The 20003-nt window shown below is 44.5% G+C and overlaps 1 protein-coding gene across 2 annotated transcripts; it reads left to right on the forward strand.

Annotated features, from left to right (window-relative positions):
* The first annotated feature begins 1119 nt into the window (after positions 1 to 1119).
* PDCD6 (programmed cell death 6) lies at positions 1120 to 17226 on the forward strand. 2 transcript variants are annotated; one of them, XM_069004249.1, is made up of 6 exons: positions 1120 to 1239; positions 4157 to 4218; positions 7332 to 7376; positions 8361 to 8519; positions 9199 to 9308; positions 16686 to 17226. In XM_069004249.1, the coding sequence occupies exons 1-6, from the start codon at positions 1154 to 1156 to the stop codon at positions 16782 to 16784; spliced, it is 561 nt and encodes a 186-aa protein (XP_068860350.1). In that variant the 5' UTR covers positions 1120 to 1153; the 3' UTR covers positions 16785 to 17226. The 2 variants fall into 2 exon arrangements, with proteins under 2 accessions (XP_068860350.1, XP_068860351.1); XM_069004250.1 differs by having other exon boundaries at positions 8361 to 8513.
* The last annotated feature ends 2777 nt before the right edge of the window (positions 17227 to 20003 follow it).

Consider the following 20003-nt stretch of genomic DNA (forward strand, 5'->3'; position numbering starts at 1 on the left):
GCTATGCTCAGCTATTATTCTTTGCATCCTTGTAGATTTACAGAGCATGTAAATCTTTTTTTGTTGTTGTTTTAAGTGTGAATAAAAATTGGATTTAATAGTTTTCTGAAAACACAAGATACTGGGTTTTATTTCCACAGTATTTTCAGATTAATCTAATTATAAAATAGTACTAGACAACTGTGGATTCAAAATTCTTTGATGAAGGACACATTTAAGGCATTATCTTTTAGTACCTGCCCTGGGTTGTCAGAGGTAAGCACAAGGAAGACACGAGCCTACGTTGCTTTCATTAACCTGCTGGAGTTTGTGTTCTTAACTCCTTTGGCCTGTGGCTGCCCGGGCCGTGTGCCATTCCAGCCCTGGCCCCAGCTCCTCTGTACCCCACATGAGCTATGTACAAGGTCAGCAGTTTGGACAAAGGATAGAACTGCGACTGTGACTTTTTTCAGTGACGGGGACAGTGTGTCCCCAGCGATGCTTCAGTAGAGCATCATCTTGCAATCTCTGTGCTTGAGGGATTTTAGCACAGGAGCTCCTTGTGTCCCATGGGACCATAAACTCTGCCTAGAAGTTGTAGGTACAGGGAGGGGGATTTGACTCTTTCTCAGAGGGTTGTGTTCAGCCCTCAGTAAAGAATTCCGCTAAAGACCAGTGAGGTGATACTAAGTTGGCTTGTACTCTAATTCCATCCTATACCTGAAATTCTTTCCCTGTGTGCTTTAATCCTCACTTGTATAAGGGAATCAGTTCAGCGGGCTTTGTTTCTCTGTGTATCCCTCAGCGATAGTGCGGAGGCATCTCAACTTACGCTCCTTCCCCCCCCAGGACCAGCCAGCCAGCTCCTCTGAGCGGGGATCGGTCACAGGGACGGCTCCTGCCCTTGCCGGAGCCTTCGTGGCGGGACAGGGCCGGCACTCCCCGGGCGCGGCTCCGCACGCCCTGCCCGCTGCGCTAAAGCCGTGCCGCAGTGCCCCGCGGGCCCCTCCCGGCCGGAGTCCCGCCCCGTGCCGCGGGAGCCGCCCGGGATTCCCCTCCGCGGGGCGGGGCGGGGCGGGGCGGGGCGCGCGCCCGCCCGGCCGTGACGTCACGGGCGCGCTGCGTCAGGGGCGGCCGGCGGCGGAAGCGCGCGGGGCAGGCGCGCGCGGGGGCCATGGCGGCGGGGTACGCGCACCGGCCCAACGGCGGCGGCGGCGGCGGCCTGCCCGACCCCTCCTTCCTGTGGAACGTGTTCCAGAGGTGAGCCCCGCCGCCCGAGCGGGCCCGGCGGCCAGCGGGCAGCGGGAGGTGCCGGAAGAGGGTCGGCTGCTGCGGGAATCCGGTCACCGGCCCGGGGCTTCCAGCGCGGGGTTTGGCTGCTGGGGCGGCTGGCAGCGCTGTAAACACCGTGCTGGTTTCCCTGTGGGAGGGAATCTGTAAGAAGGGGCTGAGGAGGAATAAGTGTGGCTGTATTTTATAACAAGGGTAAAGGGGATTGATGGGAGCGAGAAGGTAACCATGAAAGCGCTGAAGTAATTTTTAACCTGAGATTGCAGAAAGGATAGTAAAGTCTGGAGGAGCAATGTAGCAGTACAGGGAAGGCTTGTAAAAAGGAATCTCATAAATGTTAAAGGAAAACTTTAAAGCTACCAACGAGAAGGCATAGCTGCGCCAGGGGACGTTTAGGTTGGACATTAAGGAAGAATTTCTTCACAGCAAGGGTGATTGGACATTGAAATGGGCTGCCCAGGGAGGTGGTGGAGTCACCGTCGCTGGAGGTGTTTAAGGAAAGACTGGATGTGGCACTTTGTGCCATGGTCTGGTTGACACGCTGGTGTTGGGTCACAGGCTGGGCTCGATGATCTCAGAGGTCTTTTCCAACCAAACTGAAATATTCTCTTGAATTCACCTGGAACAGAGGGACCAGGAAGGGAGTTAGCAAGCCTATGCTAAACAAACACACTGATCCTCCTATCAGTAAAGAAGCCAAAGGTGATTTTGCAATTATGTCATGTTGAGGAAACTGGGGAGGTGCCTACGTTGGATCCATTTTTATGGGAGATGAGTCAAGACAGATCCTCTGACACAGGCAGCAGCAAGAAGAGGTTAAGCAGTAGATAAACAGTACTAAGTTTCTAAAACTGGCTGATATTTACGGAGTGACTCAGGAATGCAGCTGCTTACCTACCCAGCCTGCTGTAAAACAACTTCCTCTGAGAACTCAGCAGAGGCATGCATGAAGCCGTTTCCCTTTTCAAAGGGTCCAGAAAGAATAGATCAACCATCTGACTTCTGCACCAGGAAAACCAGTAAAAATAATTTTAAATAATGTAGTTAGGAGAGTTGTACAGCTTTTGTTGAAAGTATTCCTGTCTGGCAGACTACTGTATAAATCCTGGAATATGTTTGGTAAGGATTGGATATGGATATGATGGCTAGAATTGGAGAAATTCGCATAATCTGTATGCTTTCCAAAAATACTCCCAACACTATCAAAAGGCTCTTACAGAAATTCAGTAAATGTAGAATGAATAGAAGCATTCTCCAGTGGATGGAAAGCTGACTGAAGGGCGTGTGTGTGGTCATCCGCCACACTGACAGATGGAACTCTCCTGGGATCTTTATGTAATCTGCTCAGGAGCAGCTGGGGAAAAAGAGGGTAGGTTTAGATTGGATGGTGGGAAGAAGTTCTTTACTGTAGGTGTGGTGAGGCACCAGAACAGATTGCCCAGAGCAGCTGTGGATGCCTCATCTCTGAAAGTGTTAAAGGCCAGGCTGGATGGAGCTCTGAGCAACCTGGTGTAATTGAAGGTGTCCCTGCCCACAGCAGAGGGGTTGGAACTTGAGGATCTTTAAGATCCCTTTCAACCCAAACCATTCCGTGGATCTGTGATTCTGTGAGAAGAGAGTGAATAGTCAGGTGAGGTTTGCTGATTCCTGCAGTAACTGAGTCCTGTGAAAGCTTGCAGGAGCACCTTACAGTCCTGAATTACTGGGCTGTATCAGCCAGTCATGGCCAGATCATGATCCCTGTGTGACAGGTGAGCCCCATATGTCAAGTGGAATCCAGAGTAGGAATCTGATGTCCATGAGGAAAACCCATTTTAATTTTGCATCATTTTGTTTATAAAAGGAATGTGCTGACTGATGATGCTCAGCAGCAAGATAAGTAGGTCATAATGCATTTTCATGAAAATATCAGCTTAGCACTTGGTAGCAGCTCATAAAAGGTCAAAAATGTTCACAATACTAAGAAGAGAAACAGAATAAAAAAGGGAAATACCCTTTTGTTATTGAAATCTTTGCAACTTAGGCTTGCAATTTCAGTGTTGCATATATTTGTTGCAGGTTACATAATTCTTGGAGATGGGGAAGGAAGCAATAGAATGAACTGGAAGTGTTTAGAAAAAGACAGCAAGGACTAAAGGAAAAGAAAATCAGCTTCTGCGAACAGGGATCAGCTGAGCAGGACTCTGCTTTGGAGTGGTAGTAAATGAGGGAAAATAAAAACGATCAGTCCAAGGGGAACATCCTTGTATGAGATGGAGGGAAGTCCCTACCACTTTCAGTTTCCCTTCTAAAGAAGGGATGATCATTCTTTATTTAGGCAGAAATTACTTCATTCATTCATTTTGGCATAGAACTTGACTCTTTAGGACAATAGACTGTGAAGGCTCAGTAAAAGCTGGAAGCTGGCTGTGCTGTTTCCTCTTTGACCCCCTTTGAAAGGGGCCAAGGCCTGGCAGTCGATTGAGTCTTTCAGTACTTGGGTCACATTAGTGACTTCCTCTCCATTGCCAACATGTGAGAGAATCTGGGTGCCAAACCTGTTGCTCCAGTTTGGGAAACAAACAGCTTACTACTGTGACATTAAGCATTTTGTGGATTTAACCAGCATGTGTGCTCTGCAGTTCTCTTAAACAGAAATAAATAAAAATACTTCTTTGTGCAGAGCATGCCCAAACTGTTTCATTGGCAGTGTGTGTTTCTGTGCATCTCTTCACTCATGAGTAAGCCTTACAGTTTTCTTTGGAGCTTTTATCATGTGCCAGTGACTTTTCAGGAAAAGATTAATCTCACCTGATGAGTAAGAACCAGAATGCTGAAGTCTTCAGCAAGTGGAACCTGTTAATTTCAGCCATTTAAAGCTTACTACGTGTTTTTGTTTTTTTTCCAGAGTTGATAAAGACAGGAGTGGAATAATATCTGATAATGAACTCCAGCAAGCATTATCCAATGGTAAGTCTGTAAATGAGCAGTGAGGTAGTTCATCGTAAATTTCATGTTAAATTTGTTGTGACAGTGGCTACTCGATGCCTTCATTCTTTGTACGGAGGAGGGTGGGAAGTGTTCCCACCACTGATGAATACTATTTAATCTACAGCAAAAGGCTGAAAAGGGAAGAAAAAATGGACAATCCTCCTGATTTTTTGTTTGTTTTAAACTGAATATCTGTTGTAACCATTACTGATCTGTATTCTGAGGAATGAAGGCATGCACATCCCTTTATTTTTTTTCCAGCTCTGCTTCCTAGAAATCATAACCAGTGATTTATATATTCCTTGCTGATCACTACTGAACCTTTGTTTTTTAACCTGGATCAGTGTATAACATGGACAAAGCTGTTTACAACCAGCCTTTTCACTGCACATAATTTATTTTTCATACAGTATGGTGCAGGAAATAAAGTATGCTTGGCATTTTTTCCTAACAGAGAAGAAAGATGCACTCTAGATCTAGTATTAAAACTTCCTAATAGTCTGTCAGTTCCTTGTTGTAATACTCAAAGAATAACTAGGGTATTGATAATAACTCATGGAAACAAAATTAAAAATGAAACATTTTTCCAGTAGCCTATTTTTACTTTCCTCCCATGACTCAGGGTGGGTAGGTTTGTACTCTGTGGGGATTTTTCCATTTGGAAATCTGAAAAAGGGCATATTCAGGCTGTTTGTCCATCTCTGAGTCCATACCAAGTTTCCTTTCTCCCAAAGTTTATTCTTTTATCCTTCCTGTGCTTTGTGACTGAGGAGGGCTTAAACTGATGTGAGCTGCAGCATACACAGGCTGAAGGGCCCGTTTTTGTCAGTAACTGCCTGACTTGAAATAAATTGATAAGGCTTTATTTAGTAAAATTGCAGTCTTGTAAATGACCTGGATTTACTAGAATATTTGTTTAATAATGTATCTGATAAATTAAAAGCTATGTATTGTGGCTGCCAGACCTGATCCATAATTAAAATTTTGACTAAAATCTTTAGCAAAAACTAAGTTAAATTAAGTCACCATTTTCATTTACATTACAGTGCTGTTTAGAACTGTGAGAACCTGTCATTTTTAATTTTACCTGTTGTTTTAAATTTTATATATTTTAAATATCTTTTCATATGAACCTGCCATTTTTAATTTCATATGTTTTAAATATGTCCTCATATGATTGAATTTAAGAATAATAGGCAGTGATGACTATCTGAGTTTATTTCTTTCCTTATTTACAGTGTAGATTAGCAGTTTCAGTGCTTTGCAATTATGAAGAATGCCTACCAAGTGAATTCACTGTTAGACAAAATATTTATAGAACTGTAAGCTTCCTGCATTCCAAGAGATTCTAGATCTTGTACATCAAAGTCACTACAAATAACTCACTATATTATATTATATTATATTTAAAATATATCCTCTAGTGGATGGTTGTGCGTGGCTGTCCTGCAATTTAACCTGGGCTAAAAGAATATTATGTGTTTATTTCTAAAACATTAAAAAAGTCTGCGTCGTGCTCATTGAAATTTGAAGTTCAGTGTGGTTTTGACAATTTGACATTTTCAACCTGTGAAGTTTATACAGATAACAATGTGCTTACCTGGGAGGGGCTGATCATCACTTTGTCTAATTGTTTGCACAATAAAATCCTATGCTTCCTTCTTGTTTTTTTCTGTGCTGCTGTGGGAAGTTAACAGTAGAGCCAGGAGAGAAGAGACAGAAACAGCTTTCCCCGTTTCTTGGAACAGGCTGAAATCAGTACAGTTCTTCACCTCTGGAGTTGCTCAGATTTCACTCTGTGGCATCTATATGAGTCACTTGAATATTTCAAGATAAAATAAGTTAACTTTCAGCCTGTATTTTCACTTTTTCTTCTTATTTTGTTCAGTGTTAAGTGCTGGCACCTTATTAATTCCATTATTTCTTATTTTTGTGAAGAGACATACAACTCTAAGGTACTGATGTCCTCTGTCTAAAATACTGCTTAAGCATTTTTAGAGTCATTTTTCCTCTTCTCTTTCTCTGCTTACATTTCTCTTTATGTGCAAATAGTCACAGGACCTGCCTAGAGTGCAGGGCTCTCCCTGTAGAGTTGCACCACTGCACTTGACCCAGCAAAGCCGACGTGCTGGATCCCAGCCGGCCCTTCTGCTGGGATTTGTGGTCAGCTGACGTGTCCCTGGGAGCACCTCCGCAGTGCCCTCGGCTCAGCGACTCCTTTGTGGTCTCACCGATTCCTTGAGGCCCTGCAGGCAATCACAGCCAGTTTAGTATGTGCTGCTTCGTCCCTCCTGGTTCCTTCGCAGGCTCTAGAGAATCGATGGTGAAATTCTAGATGAGGCACAGGATTTCTTTTCTTTAAAGCTTAATGCTTCCTAGTGCTCAGGAATGCTCTCAACCAAGTGAAAACTATTTCATAATGACTAGCCTCTAAATACTCAGAGAAGTACAGAGCTCCTCTCCAGATGACTACTGCTCAGGCCCTTTCAAGCAGCAACATTTCTTGTTCTAAAAGTACTAATTCGAACTAACACTTAATTGTTTTAGCAGTGGAGGTGGGATTTGTACTAAACAACTCTCAATTGCAGTGTATGGTTATGCCAAGTTAGGAACCCTTTCTTTTTACTTCTGTCAGAAACTAAATGCCCTGGAGTAGTCCTGTAAAAAGGAAATGAGGAGATGGGTTTTTACCCATCTGGGAACAGATATAAGACCTTGATTGAGTTACAACTTAGAACACTTCTGCTCCTGTCAGTAGAAAAGAGGTATTTCAGTTTAGATCTTGCCTTTTATGCAATACTTCCTGACAGCCTGGGATGAAAAAGTCCCTCTTAGATCTTCCAAGGTTTGTTAGTTTTGTTTGTTGCAGCCTGAAAAATGCTGGTCTGTGTGGTATTTGTAAAGCTCTAGTTGAAATAATCTCTGAATCGTCAAGAACATTATTACTTCCAAGCAGCCATATTTTATAATATGCCAGCTCCATGTCATGTAGCTTGGAATTCACTGTTCTTAACAGTTTTTTTTTTTGTTTTGTTGCACTTTTTTTAAACATTGCTTAGTATTGAGGAACTAAGTAATTCTTTCTGTTTCAGGCACGTGGACTCCATTTAATCCAGCAACAGTCAGGTCAATTCTTGGTGAGTGTAGTTGTGTGATGTGACACAGTCCTAAGATAATGTTTTGTGATGTGTTCAGATGATTGAGAATGGTCTCAATTGCTACACTGTTTGTTTTTCCTCAGAGTGCCCAGCAGTAGTAAGTGAAATTATTTTCCCTTTTGATTACTACAGGAATGCCCTTTGCATACATACACGTGCACTTGTCGAAGTAGCCTGAGAGAATGTTACTGCATAATTGATTAGATAGTAAATGTAATTTAGGCATGAGGAGATTGTCATCTCAAATTTTCTAAAAAGATATTACCTAACTTGTCTTTGGAAGTAGTTTTTCCTGTCTTGCATTTTAAGCCTATGTTTTGCTCCAGAATACCAAACAGAAGCTTTACAAATGCCTAAATTCTGTTAGTGTCTAAAATAATCGCCAGTAGTGTGAAAGGTGATGGTGGTAGAAGGATAAAGACTCAAGCACAATAAATCAAATCTTTTTTATCACACAGTTCATAAATCCAAGGACTACATTTTTTGCTTTGTTTTCAATAAGTTCAGCAGCAGTCCGAGTTCCATCACCATGTGACATGCTTTGTATAAAGATAACAGTATCAGTAAGTCAAATGCAGATGAATATCCCAGCACACTTGGGAATAGATATAAGACTTTTTAATGTGTCCTTAGAAAAGAACAATCCACAATGCCCATTTTGATTTATCACTGGATGATCAATCAAGCTCTCAGTATTTTTGAACTGAAAATGAAAACCCAGGAAAAATAAACATTCTGTGATTCATTCTGGTACTCTTTTTTCTTGCTTTATCGTTTTTTCCTTCACTGGATGACTGCTTGCTTTTTCTTGGCAGAACTTTCCAAATTATCACTTGCATTTTAGCAGTTTCTTTTCTGTCTTCAGTACCTTCCACAAAGCCTTCTTGTCTTCTTAAAATCCTGGCAGATCTTGCTGAGTAGTATGACTAAGGTTTTATATGTGTTTCTTACTTTTTATTTCAGGCATGTTTGACAGAGAAAACAAAGGGGGTGTGAACTTCAATGAATTCACAGGAGTCTGGAAGTACATCACAGACTGGCAGAACGTCTTTCGAACGTATGACAGAGACAATTCTGGAATGATTGACAAAAATGAGCTAAAGCAAGCACTAACAGGTTTTGGTAATTCATTTGTAATTACAGTTTTTATGACTGGGTTATGTCATAGAATGAGCTGCTTACCGTTACTGTTGCAGAACTGTACTGCTCTGACATGTGTGACTAAAAATGAGGCAGGTGAAGGGCAGCTCTCCTTTTAGGTATAAGGTACCTTCTAACGATGTCCATGCCAGCAGCACATGTTTTTTAGAGCTTTTTCCTTAAATAGAGAAAAAATATTCCACACATGTCCTGACACATCCAGTTCCAGTCTCCTCTGTGACATGCTCTGAGAGTGTTACCAATGCTTCAGGCAAAGTCTGACCTTACAGGGTACTTGACTGAACTTGCCACTTTTTAAAACAAAGCCAGCTGTCTATGCTACCAGAGCATTCTGATGCCTAAGGAACTTTCACTCCTGTCACTTCACTTGTAAAGACTTGATCTGCAGCCCTAAACCATTCCCTCAATCAAACAGTCACCTTAATCTGTAATTATATTTACCATGACTCTGTACATAATTATTATTAAGCATGGGTTTTATTGCATGCATTTTAGTTTAACAGAGATACTAGGAAAAAAAAATCGTTGTAACTCTTTACTGTTTTCTGGTTTTGTTACACATGCCTGCTAGACAACCTTGTTCTTTTTATAGAAGGACTCCAGTAATTGAAACCTTTTAAAGTATTTCTCTTTTTCCAAGGTTACCGACTGTCTGATCAATTCTACGATATCCTTATTCGGAAATTTGACAGACAAGGAAGAGGACAAGTTGCTTTTGATGATTTTATTCAATGCTGTGTTGTTCTACAGGTAAGAAAGGAGATATACTTGTGCTAGTTTGAAAACAAACCAGTGAGAGGCACCAAGTCAGAATAACAATTTAATGGAAATTAAAGAAAAGGAAAAGAAAGTAAAAGAAAACACTGACAGAGTCAAGATACAACCTGAGTCCCTGTTAGGCAGGGTAGTGGTAGCAGTCTGGTGGAATGGTGGCTGCAATCCTCTGAAGTGGTGATCCTGTAGTAGAAGGGGTCTGCTCTTCCTCAGAAAATCCAGCGGTGGCTGTGTAGCTCCTGTCCTCTGGAAATCCAGTGGAGTCCCTTTGATGCTCAGAGTCCCAGTTATATCCATGATGGGATGCTTGGTTCCTCCCTCTGGGTGGAGCATCTCACAATGGGGTAATGAGTCATGAGGCCAGGTGTTGATTAGGCTCGTTAACAGAAGATGGTCCGGAGGGAGTTATCTCTGAGTCATGCAGCAGGACAATGATGGGCCATTAACAGAAAGATAGTCTGGGGGGAGGAGGCAAGGAGACACTGCCCCACCTGATTTCAACAGCTCATGAGGATGGTAATAGAATACACCTCAACCCAGGACATTATCCACCCCTTATTCTATTACCATCTACATCATCCCAAATCAATACCTTCTTAAACTCTAAATACACATACATATATATATATATATATACAATGAAACCCTACACACCGTTCTCACCTAAGATTAGGTCTCCCTGTGGTACACAACGGGTTTCCCCATCTTTTTGCATTACCCACCAAGTGCAACCAGGTCCTTGAGCAAAGACAATCCCACGGATGGGTTTGCCTTTGCCTGAGGTAGGATTAATCCAAACAGTCTTTCCTAAAATACCTCTCAGGTGTACCACAGGGACTCTATCTCCATCCACTGTGTGCAAGGGTTCGGACTCGGCAGGACCAGCTCGATTGATGGACCCTCGGGTATTGACCATCCAGGTAGCCTTCGCTAAGTTCGCTTCCCAATTTTTGAAGGTTCCCCCACCAAGTGCCTTTAGGGTGGTTTTAAGTAGTCCATTGCAGCGTTCAACTTTTCCGGCAGCTGGTGCATGATAAGGAATATGATATATCCATTCGATACCGTGTTCTCTGGCCCAGGTGTTGATGAGGCTGTTCTTAAAATGAGTCCCGTTGTCTGACTCGATCCTGTCGGGGGTGCCATGTCTCCACAGGACTTGCTTTTCCAGGCCCAAGATGGTGTTCCGGGCTGTAGCATGAGGCACAGGGTAGGTCTCCAGCCATCCAGTGGTTGCTTCAACCATGGTCAACACGTAGCGCTTGCCTTGGCGAGTTTGGGGAAGGGTGATGTAATCAACTTGCCAGGCTTCCCCATACCTGTACTTTGACCATCGTCCGCCGTACCACAGAGGCTTCACCCGCTTGGCCTGTTTGATTGCAGCACAGGTCTCACAGCTGTGGATGACCTGTGAGATGCTGTCCATGGTAAGGTCCACCCCTCGGTCACGGGCCCATTGGTATGTTGCATCTCTCCCCTGGTGACCAGAGGCATCATGGGCCCAACGAGCTAGGAATAGTTCTCCCTTGTGCTGCCAGTCCAGATCCACCTGTGATACTTTCACCTTGGCAGCTCGGTCCACCTGCTCGTTGTTGCGATGTTCTTCATTAGCCCGACTCTTGGGTACGTGCGCATCCACGTGTCGAACCTTCACGGTCAGCTTCTCTACTCGGGCGGCGATGTCCTGCCAAATCTCAGCGGCCCAGATGGGTTTCCCTCTGCGCTGCCAGTTGGCTTTTCTCCAGCGAACCAGCCATCCCCACAGAGCATTAGCTACCATCCACGAGTCGGTGTAGAGATAGAGCCTCGGCCACTTCTCTCGTTCAGCAATATCCAAAGCCAGCTGGACGGCTTTAAGCTCTGCAACCTGACTCGATCCACCTTGTCCCTCGGTAGCTTGTGCAACTTGCCGTGTGGGGCTCCATACTGCAGCTTTCCACTTCCTGTTAGTGCCTACAATTCGGCAGGAACCATCAGTGAAGAGGGCATAACGTCTTTCAGTCTCCGGTAGCTCATTATATGGTGGGGCTTCCTCAGCACGAGTCACTTGCTCTTCCTCTTCTTCAGAAGATAATCCAAAAGTCTCACCTTCAGGCCAGTTTGTTATAATTTCCAGAATCCCAGGGCGATTCGGGTTTCCAATACGGGCACGCTGTGTGATGAGAGCAATCCATTTGCTCCATGTGGTGTCGGTGGCATGATGCGTGGCAGGAACCTTTCCCTTGAACATCCACCCCAGCACTGGTAGTCGGGGTGCCAGGAGGAGTTGTGCCTCTGTGCCGATTACCTCTGAGGCAGCTTGGACTCCTTCATAGGCGGCCAAGATTTCCTTCTCTGTGGGAGTGTAGTTAGCTTCAGATCCTCTGTAGCTTCGGCTCCAGAATCCCAGTGGTCGGCCCCGAGTCTCACCAGGCACCTTCTGCCAGAGGCTCCAGGACAGACCATGGCTCCCGGCTGCAGAGTAGAGCACGTTCTTCACCTCTGGTCCTGTCCTGACTGGGCCAAGGGCTACCGCATGAGCGATTTCCTGTTTGATCTGGGCGAAGGCTTGCTGCTGTTCAGGGCCCCAGTGGAAATCGTTCTTCTTGCGGGTAACCAGGTAGAGAGGGCTCACAATCTGGCTGTACTCAGGAATGTGCATTCTCCAAAAACCTATGGCGCCTAGGAAAGCTTGTGTTTCCTTCTTGCTGGTCGGTGGAGACATCGCAGTGATCTTGTTGACAACCTCGGTGGGAATCTGACGTCGTCCATCTTGCCACTTTACTCCCAGGAACTGGATCTCTTGGGCAGGTCCCTTGACTTTGCTCCTTTTGATGGCAAAGCCAGCTTCCAGGAGAATCTGGATGATTTTCTCTCCTTTCTCAAATACTTCCTTTGCTGTGTTTCCCCACACGATGATGTCGTCGATGTATTGCAGATGTTCTGGGGCCTCACCCTTTTCCAGTGCAGTCTGGATCAGTCCATGGCAAATGGTGGGACTGTGCTTCCACCCCTGGGGCAGTCGGTTCCAGGTGTATTGCACACCCCTCCAAGTGAAAGCAAACTGGGGCCTGCATTCTGCTGCCAAAGGAATGGAGAAGAAGGCATTGGCAATGTCAATAGTGGAGTACCACTTCGCTGCTTTGGACTCCAGCTCGTACTGAAGTTCCAACATGTCCGGCACAGCAGCGCTCAATGGTGGTGTGACTTCATTCAGGCCACGGTAATCCACTGTCAGTCTCCATTCCCCGTTGGACTTACGCACTGGCCATATAGGGCTGTTGAAGGGTGAATGGGCCTTGCTGACCACCCCTTGGCTCTCCAGTTTACGAATCATCTCATGGACGGGAACCACAGAGTCTCTGTCTGTGCGGTATTGCCGACGGTGTACTGTTGCTGTGGCGATTGGTACCTGTTGTTCTTCAACTCTTAGCAGTCCCACGGCAGACGGGTCATCTGAGAGGCCAGGCAATGTACTCAGTTGTCTGATATCTTCTGTCTCCACAGCAGCTATCCCAAAAGCCCAACTATGTCCTTTTGGGTCCTTGAAATATCCATTTCTGAGATAGTCTATGCCGAGAATGCACGGGGCCTCCGGGCCAGTCACGATGGGGTGTTTCTGCCACTCATTCCCAGTTAAACTCACTTCAGCTTCCAGTACAGTCAGCTGCTGGGATCCTCCTGTCACCCCACAAATGGAAATGGGTTCTGCTCCCACATACCTTGATGGCATCAGAGTACATTGAGCGCCTGTGTCAACCAAAGCCGTGTATTTTTGTGGGTCAGCTGTGCCAGGCCATCGGACCCACACAGTCCAAAAGACCCGATTATCCCTTTCCTCTACCTGGCTAGAGGCAGGGCCCCTCTATTCCTGGTTCTGGTGCATGTTGCTCCCTTCCGGTGAGTATGTTCCTGAGGTCCCTTCAAGAGGATCAGTCATACTATCATTCTGGTATCGTCTGGAGTTCTGTGTGCGAGAGACCGGAGCAATGTTGACTCTAGATGCGCTTCTTGTGGTATTTGTCCCTCTCTTTAGTTCACGTACCCTGGCTGCTAAGGAGGAGGTGGGTTTTCCATGCCACTTACTCATGTCTTCTCCATGTTCCTGAAGGAAAAACCAGAGATTACCTCGTGGGGTGTATCCTCTCTCCCTGGTTGGGGGACGCCGGCTCCTAATGGCAGAGACTCTTGTTGGTTCTGGCGAGATCTGGTAAATCTCTTCCTTAAGTTCCTTTTTCAATTTCTGATGGCCTTCTTCAATCAAACTCCGGACTTGCTCAGCCAAAAGACTTGTTTCCACGGATGAGACATGGGTGCGAAACGGGGCTGTGACGGTGTCCTCGTAAATCCTCAGTTTGTTCACCAGGACGCCCACCCTGTCCTCGCCTTCCCTCCATTGCAGCGTTGCCAGGTAACGGGAGTATATCTCTGGTCCAAGGCGTGCAAACCTCAACCACATCTGTGACGTGCACTGGACACCATCTGGGCTCTTAGGAAATCTCTCGTCTTCTGAGAAAATTATCTCCAGCACAGCCAATTCCCTCAGGCACCGGATACCTTGTTCCATTGTGCTCCATTTTCCTTGGTGCACCTGGAGGTCTTCTTTACAAAGGTACCTGTCCCTGACACTTGTAAGCAGTCGCCGCCAGAGGCTGAGAGTTTCTTGGGTTCTCCCGATCCCCTGGTCAATGACCACATCCCGGGACAGAGATCCCAGCTGCCTCGCCTCACTTCCGTCCAGAATGGTGTCATTGGCTGCAGCGTCCCAAATGCGGAGCAGCCAGGTCAGGATGGGCTCGTTCGTCTGGCGCGTGAATTCCCTCCGCAGGTCACGCAGCTCACCCAGGGATAGTGACCGAGTGATGATCTCCGGCTCTGCCTCTTCTGCTGGGTGCGAAGGTCCTGCTGCATCCTCGTCAGTCACTATGCGGACTGACTTGCTTTTTGATTTCTTCTTCTGAACGGGGGCAACTGCAATCGGTTTAGGCTGTTCTGGTTCAGTGACAGTTTGTGTGGAGATGCTTACAGCTCCTTTGGTTTTTTCCTTCTCTGTGTCAGTCTGGATGGACATGGACGCTGTGGTCTTGTGTCTGGGTTCTTTCTCCTCTGTGTCAGTCTGGATGGACATGGACGCTGTGGTCTTGGGTCTGGGTTCTTTCTCCTCTGTGTCAGTCTGCGTGGACATGGACGCTGTGGTCTTGGGTCTGGGTTCTTTCTCCTCTGTGACAGTCTGCGTGGACATGGACGCTGTGGTCTTGGGTCTGGGTTCTTTCTCCTCTGTGACAGTCTGAGTAGAGATGGATGCTGTCACTTTGCTTTTGGTTCCTTTCTTCTTTGCGACAATCGGTGTAGACATTGTGCTTGTTGCTTGGCTCCTTTTTTTCCTCTCATCCTGAGGATGCTGTGCCATAGCTCTGATCCTAAGCATAGTGTACACAGTGCAGGTCATGGAGAAAAAAGAGAAAAGAACTGCCAAAAAGATTATGCCATCCTTAACATCCACAGGGAACTCAATATTTTCAAAAACTGCTGTGTCCGGTCTGAAAGGCTGGAAAAAAACATTCTTTAATCCTCCCCCCAGGGGCTGAGTATGATTGTTGAGGCCCCAGATGTAGCAGCCTAAAGTAGGACAGGCAGACAAAGTTGAGTATATATTCCGAATTATGTTCATTGTCTCGGAGGTTATCATGCAGTAGGCATAATACACTAATAAAGCAAATTTTATACCATACCCTGGTCTACACAGGAGCATTACAATCGGCAGATAGGTCCCCATGTGCGGAAAAATATAGAGAGCTAGGTACAAGACCCATGTAAGCATGTTGAGCACCATAGTGAGTAGATGGCTTCTACAATACAAAATTGTAATTCTGACTTTTCTCAGCAGCCTAGCCCCACGTTGGGCGCCAAATTATGTGCTAGTTTGAAAACAAACCAGTGAGAGGCACCAAGTCAGAATAACAATTTAATGGAAATTAAAGAAAAGGAAAAGAAAGTAAAAGAAAACACTGACAGAGTCAAGATACAACCTGAGTCCCTGTTAGGCAGGGTAGTGGTAGCAGTCTGGTGGAATGGTGGCTGCAATCCTCTGAAGTGGTGATCCTGTAGTAGAAGGGGTCTGCTCTTCCTCAGAAAATCCAGCAGTGGCTGTGTAGCTCCTGTCCTCTGGAAATCCAGTGGAGTCCCTTTGATGCTCAGAGTCCCAGTTATATCCATGATGGGATGCTTGGTTCCTCCCTCTGGGTGGAGCATCTCACAATGGGGTAATGAGTCATGAGGCCAGGTGTTGATTAGGCTCGTTAACAGAAGATGGTCCGGAGGGAGTTATCTCTGAGTCATGCAGCAGGACAATGATGGGCCATTAACAGAAAGATAGTCTGGGGGGAGGAGGCAAGGAGACACTGCCCCACCTGATTTCAACAGCTCATGAGGATGGTAATAGAATACACCTCAACCCAGGACAATACTTTTATGTCAATTGAAAAAAAATTACCTTTTCCTAAGCTTTTCTGGTTCTCACTTTAACAGTGGATCTAAAACTTGCTTTTATTTATAATAAACCATTTGAACTAAGTATATGACAAGTGCTAGAAACATCTTTGTGTACTGGTCTTCATTAGTAATTCCTGTGATTCTCAAGTAAATTTGATACAATGGGTGAGGAACAAAAAAGTGCAAAATAGTCTCACTGTTTCACAGTGTCTGTTAGTTTAATACAGACTTCAGAGCTGTTCCTGCAGGGATAGTGGTAGAAATACACAAAAAGCCCCACAACCTTTCAGTAAGAGAGAGGGAGAGAGAGAGAACCTGGAGGGAAAGCAGTTCCCTGTAAAAGCAGTATCTCTGTTACTTAGACACATCAGTCACCTGTGTATTTATTTGTAATATAAGGCAGTTATAATTAGTTACAGACTTGAACTCTGCTAAAAGGGCTTTGAAATGCAGTATCACTCAGCTGATGTTAATGAAACTGTGCTGGTAGTTGTTCTGGTCCACTGTCCATACTGCTCTGGGGTTATACAGTGACAGCTCAGATAGCAATGGCACAGGAAGCACATTTGCCTAGAAGGTGAGATATGCACAAGGTACGTATTGGATTCTGTTTCCAGCTGACTCAAATGTGACATTGTTTTTCCCCGTGCCAATTATAAATAGTCTGTATTGTCTTGTCTATAAAGAAGTGCCTAGGTAGCCTTAGGTAATGTATCGTTATTGGCAAAGAGCTATCTTTATATATAAAGACTGTAAAATGGCTACAAAGGGGTTGAACAGAAAGGGTTCATATAGCTGTAGAAGCCCAGGTGGCAAGGGGAGTATGTGGCAGTCTGAACCTTCCCCTAGAACAAAAATGTCTATTATTTCTTCTCTCCTCCTCAGAGGCTGACTGATGTGTTCCGACGATATGATACTGATCAGGATGGCTGGATTCAGGTGTCCTATGAGCAGTATCTTTCCATGGTCTTCAGCATCGTATGACACTGATAACCAGGAATCGCACACTGGCATTACACAGACTGGAGTTGCCAAATCATCCTCTACTGAATAAGATCACTGATGTATTATAATGGATGTAACATCACATTCTTAAATTTTGTATGTTGGTAATCACTGTCAGAATCTGTACTTGAGTTGGTTTTTATTTTGTATTATTGTATGATATGACCATCTCTGCTTACTGTAGTACAGAAAGCACAGAATCTAGATTTAACTGGTGCAATGTCAAACATAACCTCTTACACATATCCTGCATGGGAGCAATGACTCTTTAGAAATGCCAAATTAAAGTAATGCTTGTTAGTTTATATGAGTTGAAAGTCAGAAGTTGCACAACATGTTTTGCATGTGCCTTACTTTTATAAGAGTTTAATGTATTAATTTTTAATACAGAATTTAAAATTAAGTAAAAATACTAGGTCAACTCTTTGTCTGTTTCACTTTTATACAGCTTTAAGGGGATGGTGATTTTATTTCTGTATTCTCATTTTCTATGATTCAGGGGTCTCTCCACTTGGATGGCCTTTTTCTATTTTGTTTTCTAGCTGCCTCCTTCTTTCAGGCCATCCTTGGGATGGCTTCAAATACTTCTTCCCAGCTCTGAAGCAGATCATACTGCATCTCCCTCGATAAGTTCCCCACAAAGATGAACCCTGCCTCTGAATATGTTCCCTTTGCTTAGTTGTCTCATTTAACATCAAAAGTCTTCCTTTTTGTGCTGAAGCACTTATTTGAAGAAGTCTTGAATTGACAGTCAGACATTCTCATAACTTTACCCTACATCTCACCATTTACAGCTGAGAGAGAGTGGAAAAACTCAAGCAAGACAAGTAATGACTGATTTCTGTGTCGAACACTATGTCTTGCAGTAACTCTGAAGAAGCAACTTGGAGGAACCAAAGAAAAATTTAAAAAAAAAAAAAAAAGTTGTTACGATGTTACTTCCAGGTGACCCTGAGATTGGCTCAGATGGTCAGAGAATGGTACAAATAACAGCAAGGTTGCAGGTTCAGTCCCTGTATGGGCCATTCACTGAAGAGCTGGATTCAATCATCCTTGTGGGCTCCTTCCAACTCAAGACTGTTCTGTGATTCTGTGCCTCAGCCAGAGTAGAGTGTCTGGTGTAAGGGTGAAGGCAGCAAAGTGGCAACTGTGCAATTATCAAACATCTGTCACACAGAGAAGCTGCTACTGTTTGTCAAGTGATAATCAATCAGACCATTAGTGACAGCTCAGCAACACTCTGAACACTTTCCTGGTGTGAAATATGTGGGGAAAGACCAATGGTCTCCATGGCATAAGCGCACCAAAACAAGGACTTCTCCCAAAGCACTTTGGGCGTCATCACCCAAAAAGCAAGGAATTGGTTTTGGCTGAGGAGGGAGATCAGGAATAATGACCAGTGTCAGAAGCCACCTCATCCAACAGCCTTGGATGAACTGTGAAAGTTACTTATGTTTAAGAAAACAAGGGAAAAAGACTTCCATCAGTTACTCCTTGAACCTTCCCTCCCTAGAAGGCTGGGATGATAACTAGATGTGCTCTCTTCAGAAACAAAACAGAAGAGCCCCAAATTTCTGGGCTCAAAAGAGCTTCCCCATTTCTTCCCACTAGGGAATCTGTCCCTTCGGATCACACACGCACATAAAATCCAGTAATTCTGGGAAGCACTTTGAGGAATACTAGTTAAGTCCAAGGCAGAAACTAAAAAGCTGGAATCTAAGAAACTTCCCAAGCTGTCTCCCCTGAAGGATGTCTCCATGTCCAGCTGGCCTTGTTCTACTTCACTGCCCTTGGTGCAGAACAGCTGGCTCCAGCCCTTTCTAAAGGAGCATCACTGCTGCAGAGAACCACCAAGGTGTCTCTGGATTGGAGCAACTCTTGTCCCAGTGGGAAACAGACACTTCTGAAGGTGTGAAAGCAGGTACACCACAGACCAAGACACTGGCTGAAAAGTTATCCCCTGTCCAAGACATGTCCCAGTCTGGATTTTTATCACTGGCTTTTTAAGGAAATGTGAAATTTGCTCCAAGGGCTCAGGTGCATTCTCAGGACTCTTGCCTCCATGCCAAAACTTGTGATGGAGCTGCATTGGTGCTGACAGGCGCCAGGCATGCAGTGCTGCTCTGCAGGCTGTCAGGACCTACTTTGTGAAGGTTGTGACTGGAGTCTAGACAGAGGATTTGTTCTGCTCCAATTCTATACTACATGGGAGCAAGATATGGCAAAGCGGTTTCTTGGGAGTAAGGAGTATTCAGCACACCAGAGTTCAGGAAAGCTTTAGTAAATCCATGCTTGTCTTACTTTGGTAACAACTCCAACTCCCTTTCAAAATGCATGAACTGTTTCCCCAATGCAGGACTCTGCACAACAACCAAGGAGGGGTAGTAACTGATGCCCAGAAGAAAAAATAAGAGAACATATAAGTAGAAAGAGCATCTAATCTGGGTGGAAGTCATCCAGCTGCTGTATGCCACTGGGGTATACAGTAATGGCAGTAAAATCCCAAAGGGAGTGAGAAATGGGAAAAGAGTTCTCTAGAACAACTTCAAATGAAAAGGTCTTAACTTGAATTGACAGAGTTGCAACAGTAATATTTTCTAGCAACATTTTTTCTACAGTTTCAGAATTTTAGTTGCACTATACTTTCTGAGGGAAAAAACTATGGCAGTAAATTTGTGTAAATAACTTCTGCTAATTTTATGTACCAGAAGTAAATAATCAGATACAATAATTGATCAATCCTACAGACTTCTAAATCAAAACTCTGGAAGACACCCGTGGTAGAAAAACCATAATTTTGCCTTTTAAGCAAGGTTGACTATGTAATTCAGTGGATGAAAGTGTATGGCACAGCTACAAAGTGTGTGACATTATAAACCACTCCAACCCTTCAGTAAGTATGAGCAGTAAATAGTGAACAGGAATGAAAAAGGAAAGTGGATCTTTTCAGATGCAGAAGCAAGATAATGAAAGAAGGAAAATTTTAGGGAATTGAGTTTATATGCTCAATAATAAATTTTTTGTTGAGTTCTTATTAAAATTTATGTGACAAGATCCAAAATGCATTATGACAGCTCATGAAGGCTAGCCCTGCTTCAGCACAGGTATTTAATGCACAGAGACACAGTTCAGGCATGGGTGAGAAGAAAAATGATAGTCCACAATGCAGCAGTGAACAGGAAAACAGACACTCAGGAG

The sequence above is a fragment of the Aphelocoma coerulescens genome, chromosome 2 (assembly GCF_041296385.1).
Source record: "Aphelocoma coerulescens isolate FSJ_1873_10779 chromosome 2, UR_Acoe_1.0, whole genome shotgun sequence".
Taxonomy (NCBI): Eukaryota; Metazoa; Chordata; class Aves; order Passeriformes; family Corvidae; genus Aphelocoma; species Aphelocoma coerulescens.

Excerpts from the sequence above, each read along its gene's own strand:
- PDCD6 (XM_069004249.1), top strand. The coding sequence starts at position 1,154 with ATGGCGGCGGGGTACGCGCACCGGCCCAACGGCGGCGGCGGCGGCGGC. Across the intron at positions 4,219-7,331 it reads CCAGCAAGCATTATCCAATG|GCACGTGGACTCCATTTAAT; the intron begins GTAAGTCTGTAA and ends TTTCTGTTTCAG. Across the intron at positions 7,377-8,360 it reads AACAGTCAGGTCAATTCTTG|GCATGTTTGACAGAGAAAAC; the intron begins GTGAGTGTAGTT and ends TTTTTATTTCAG.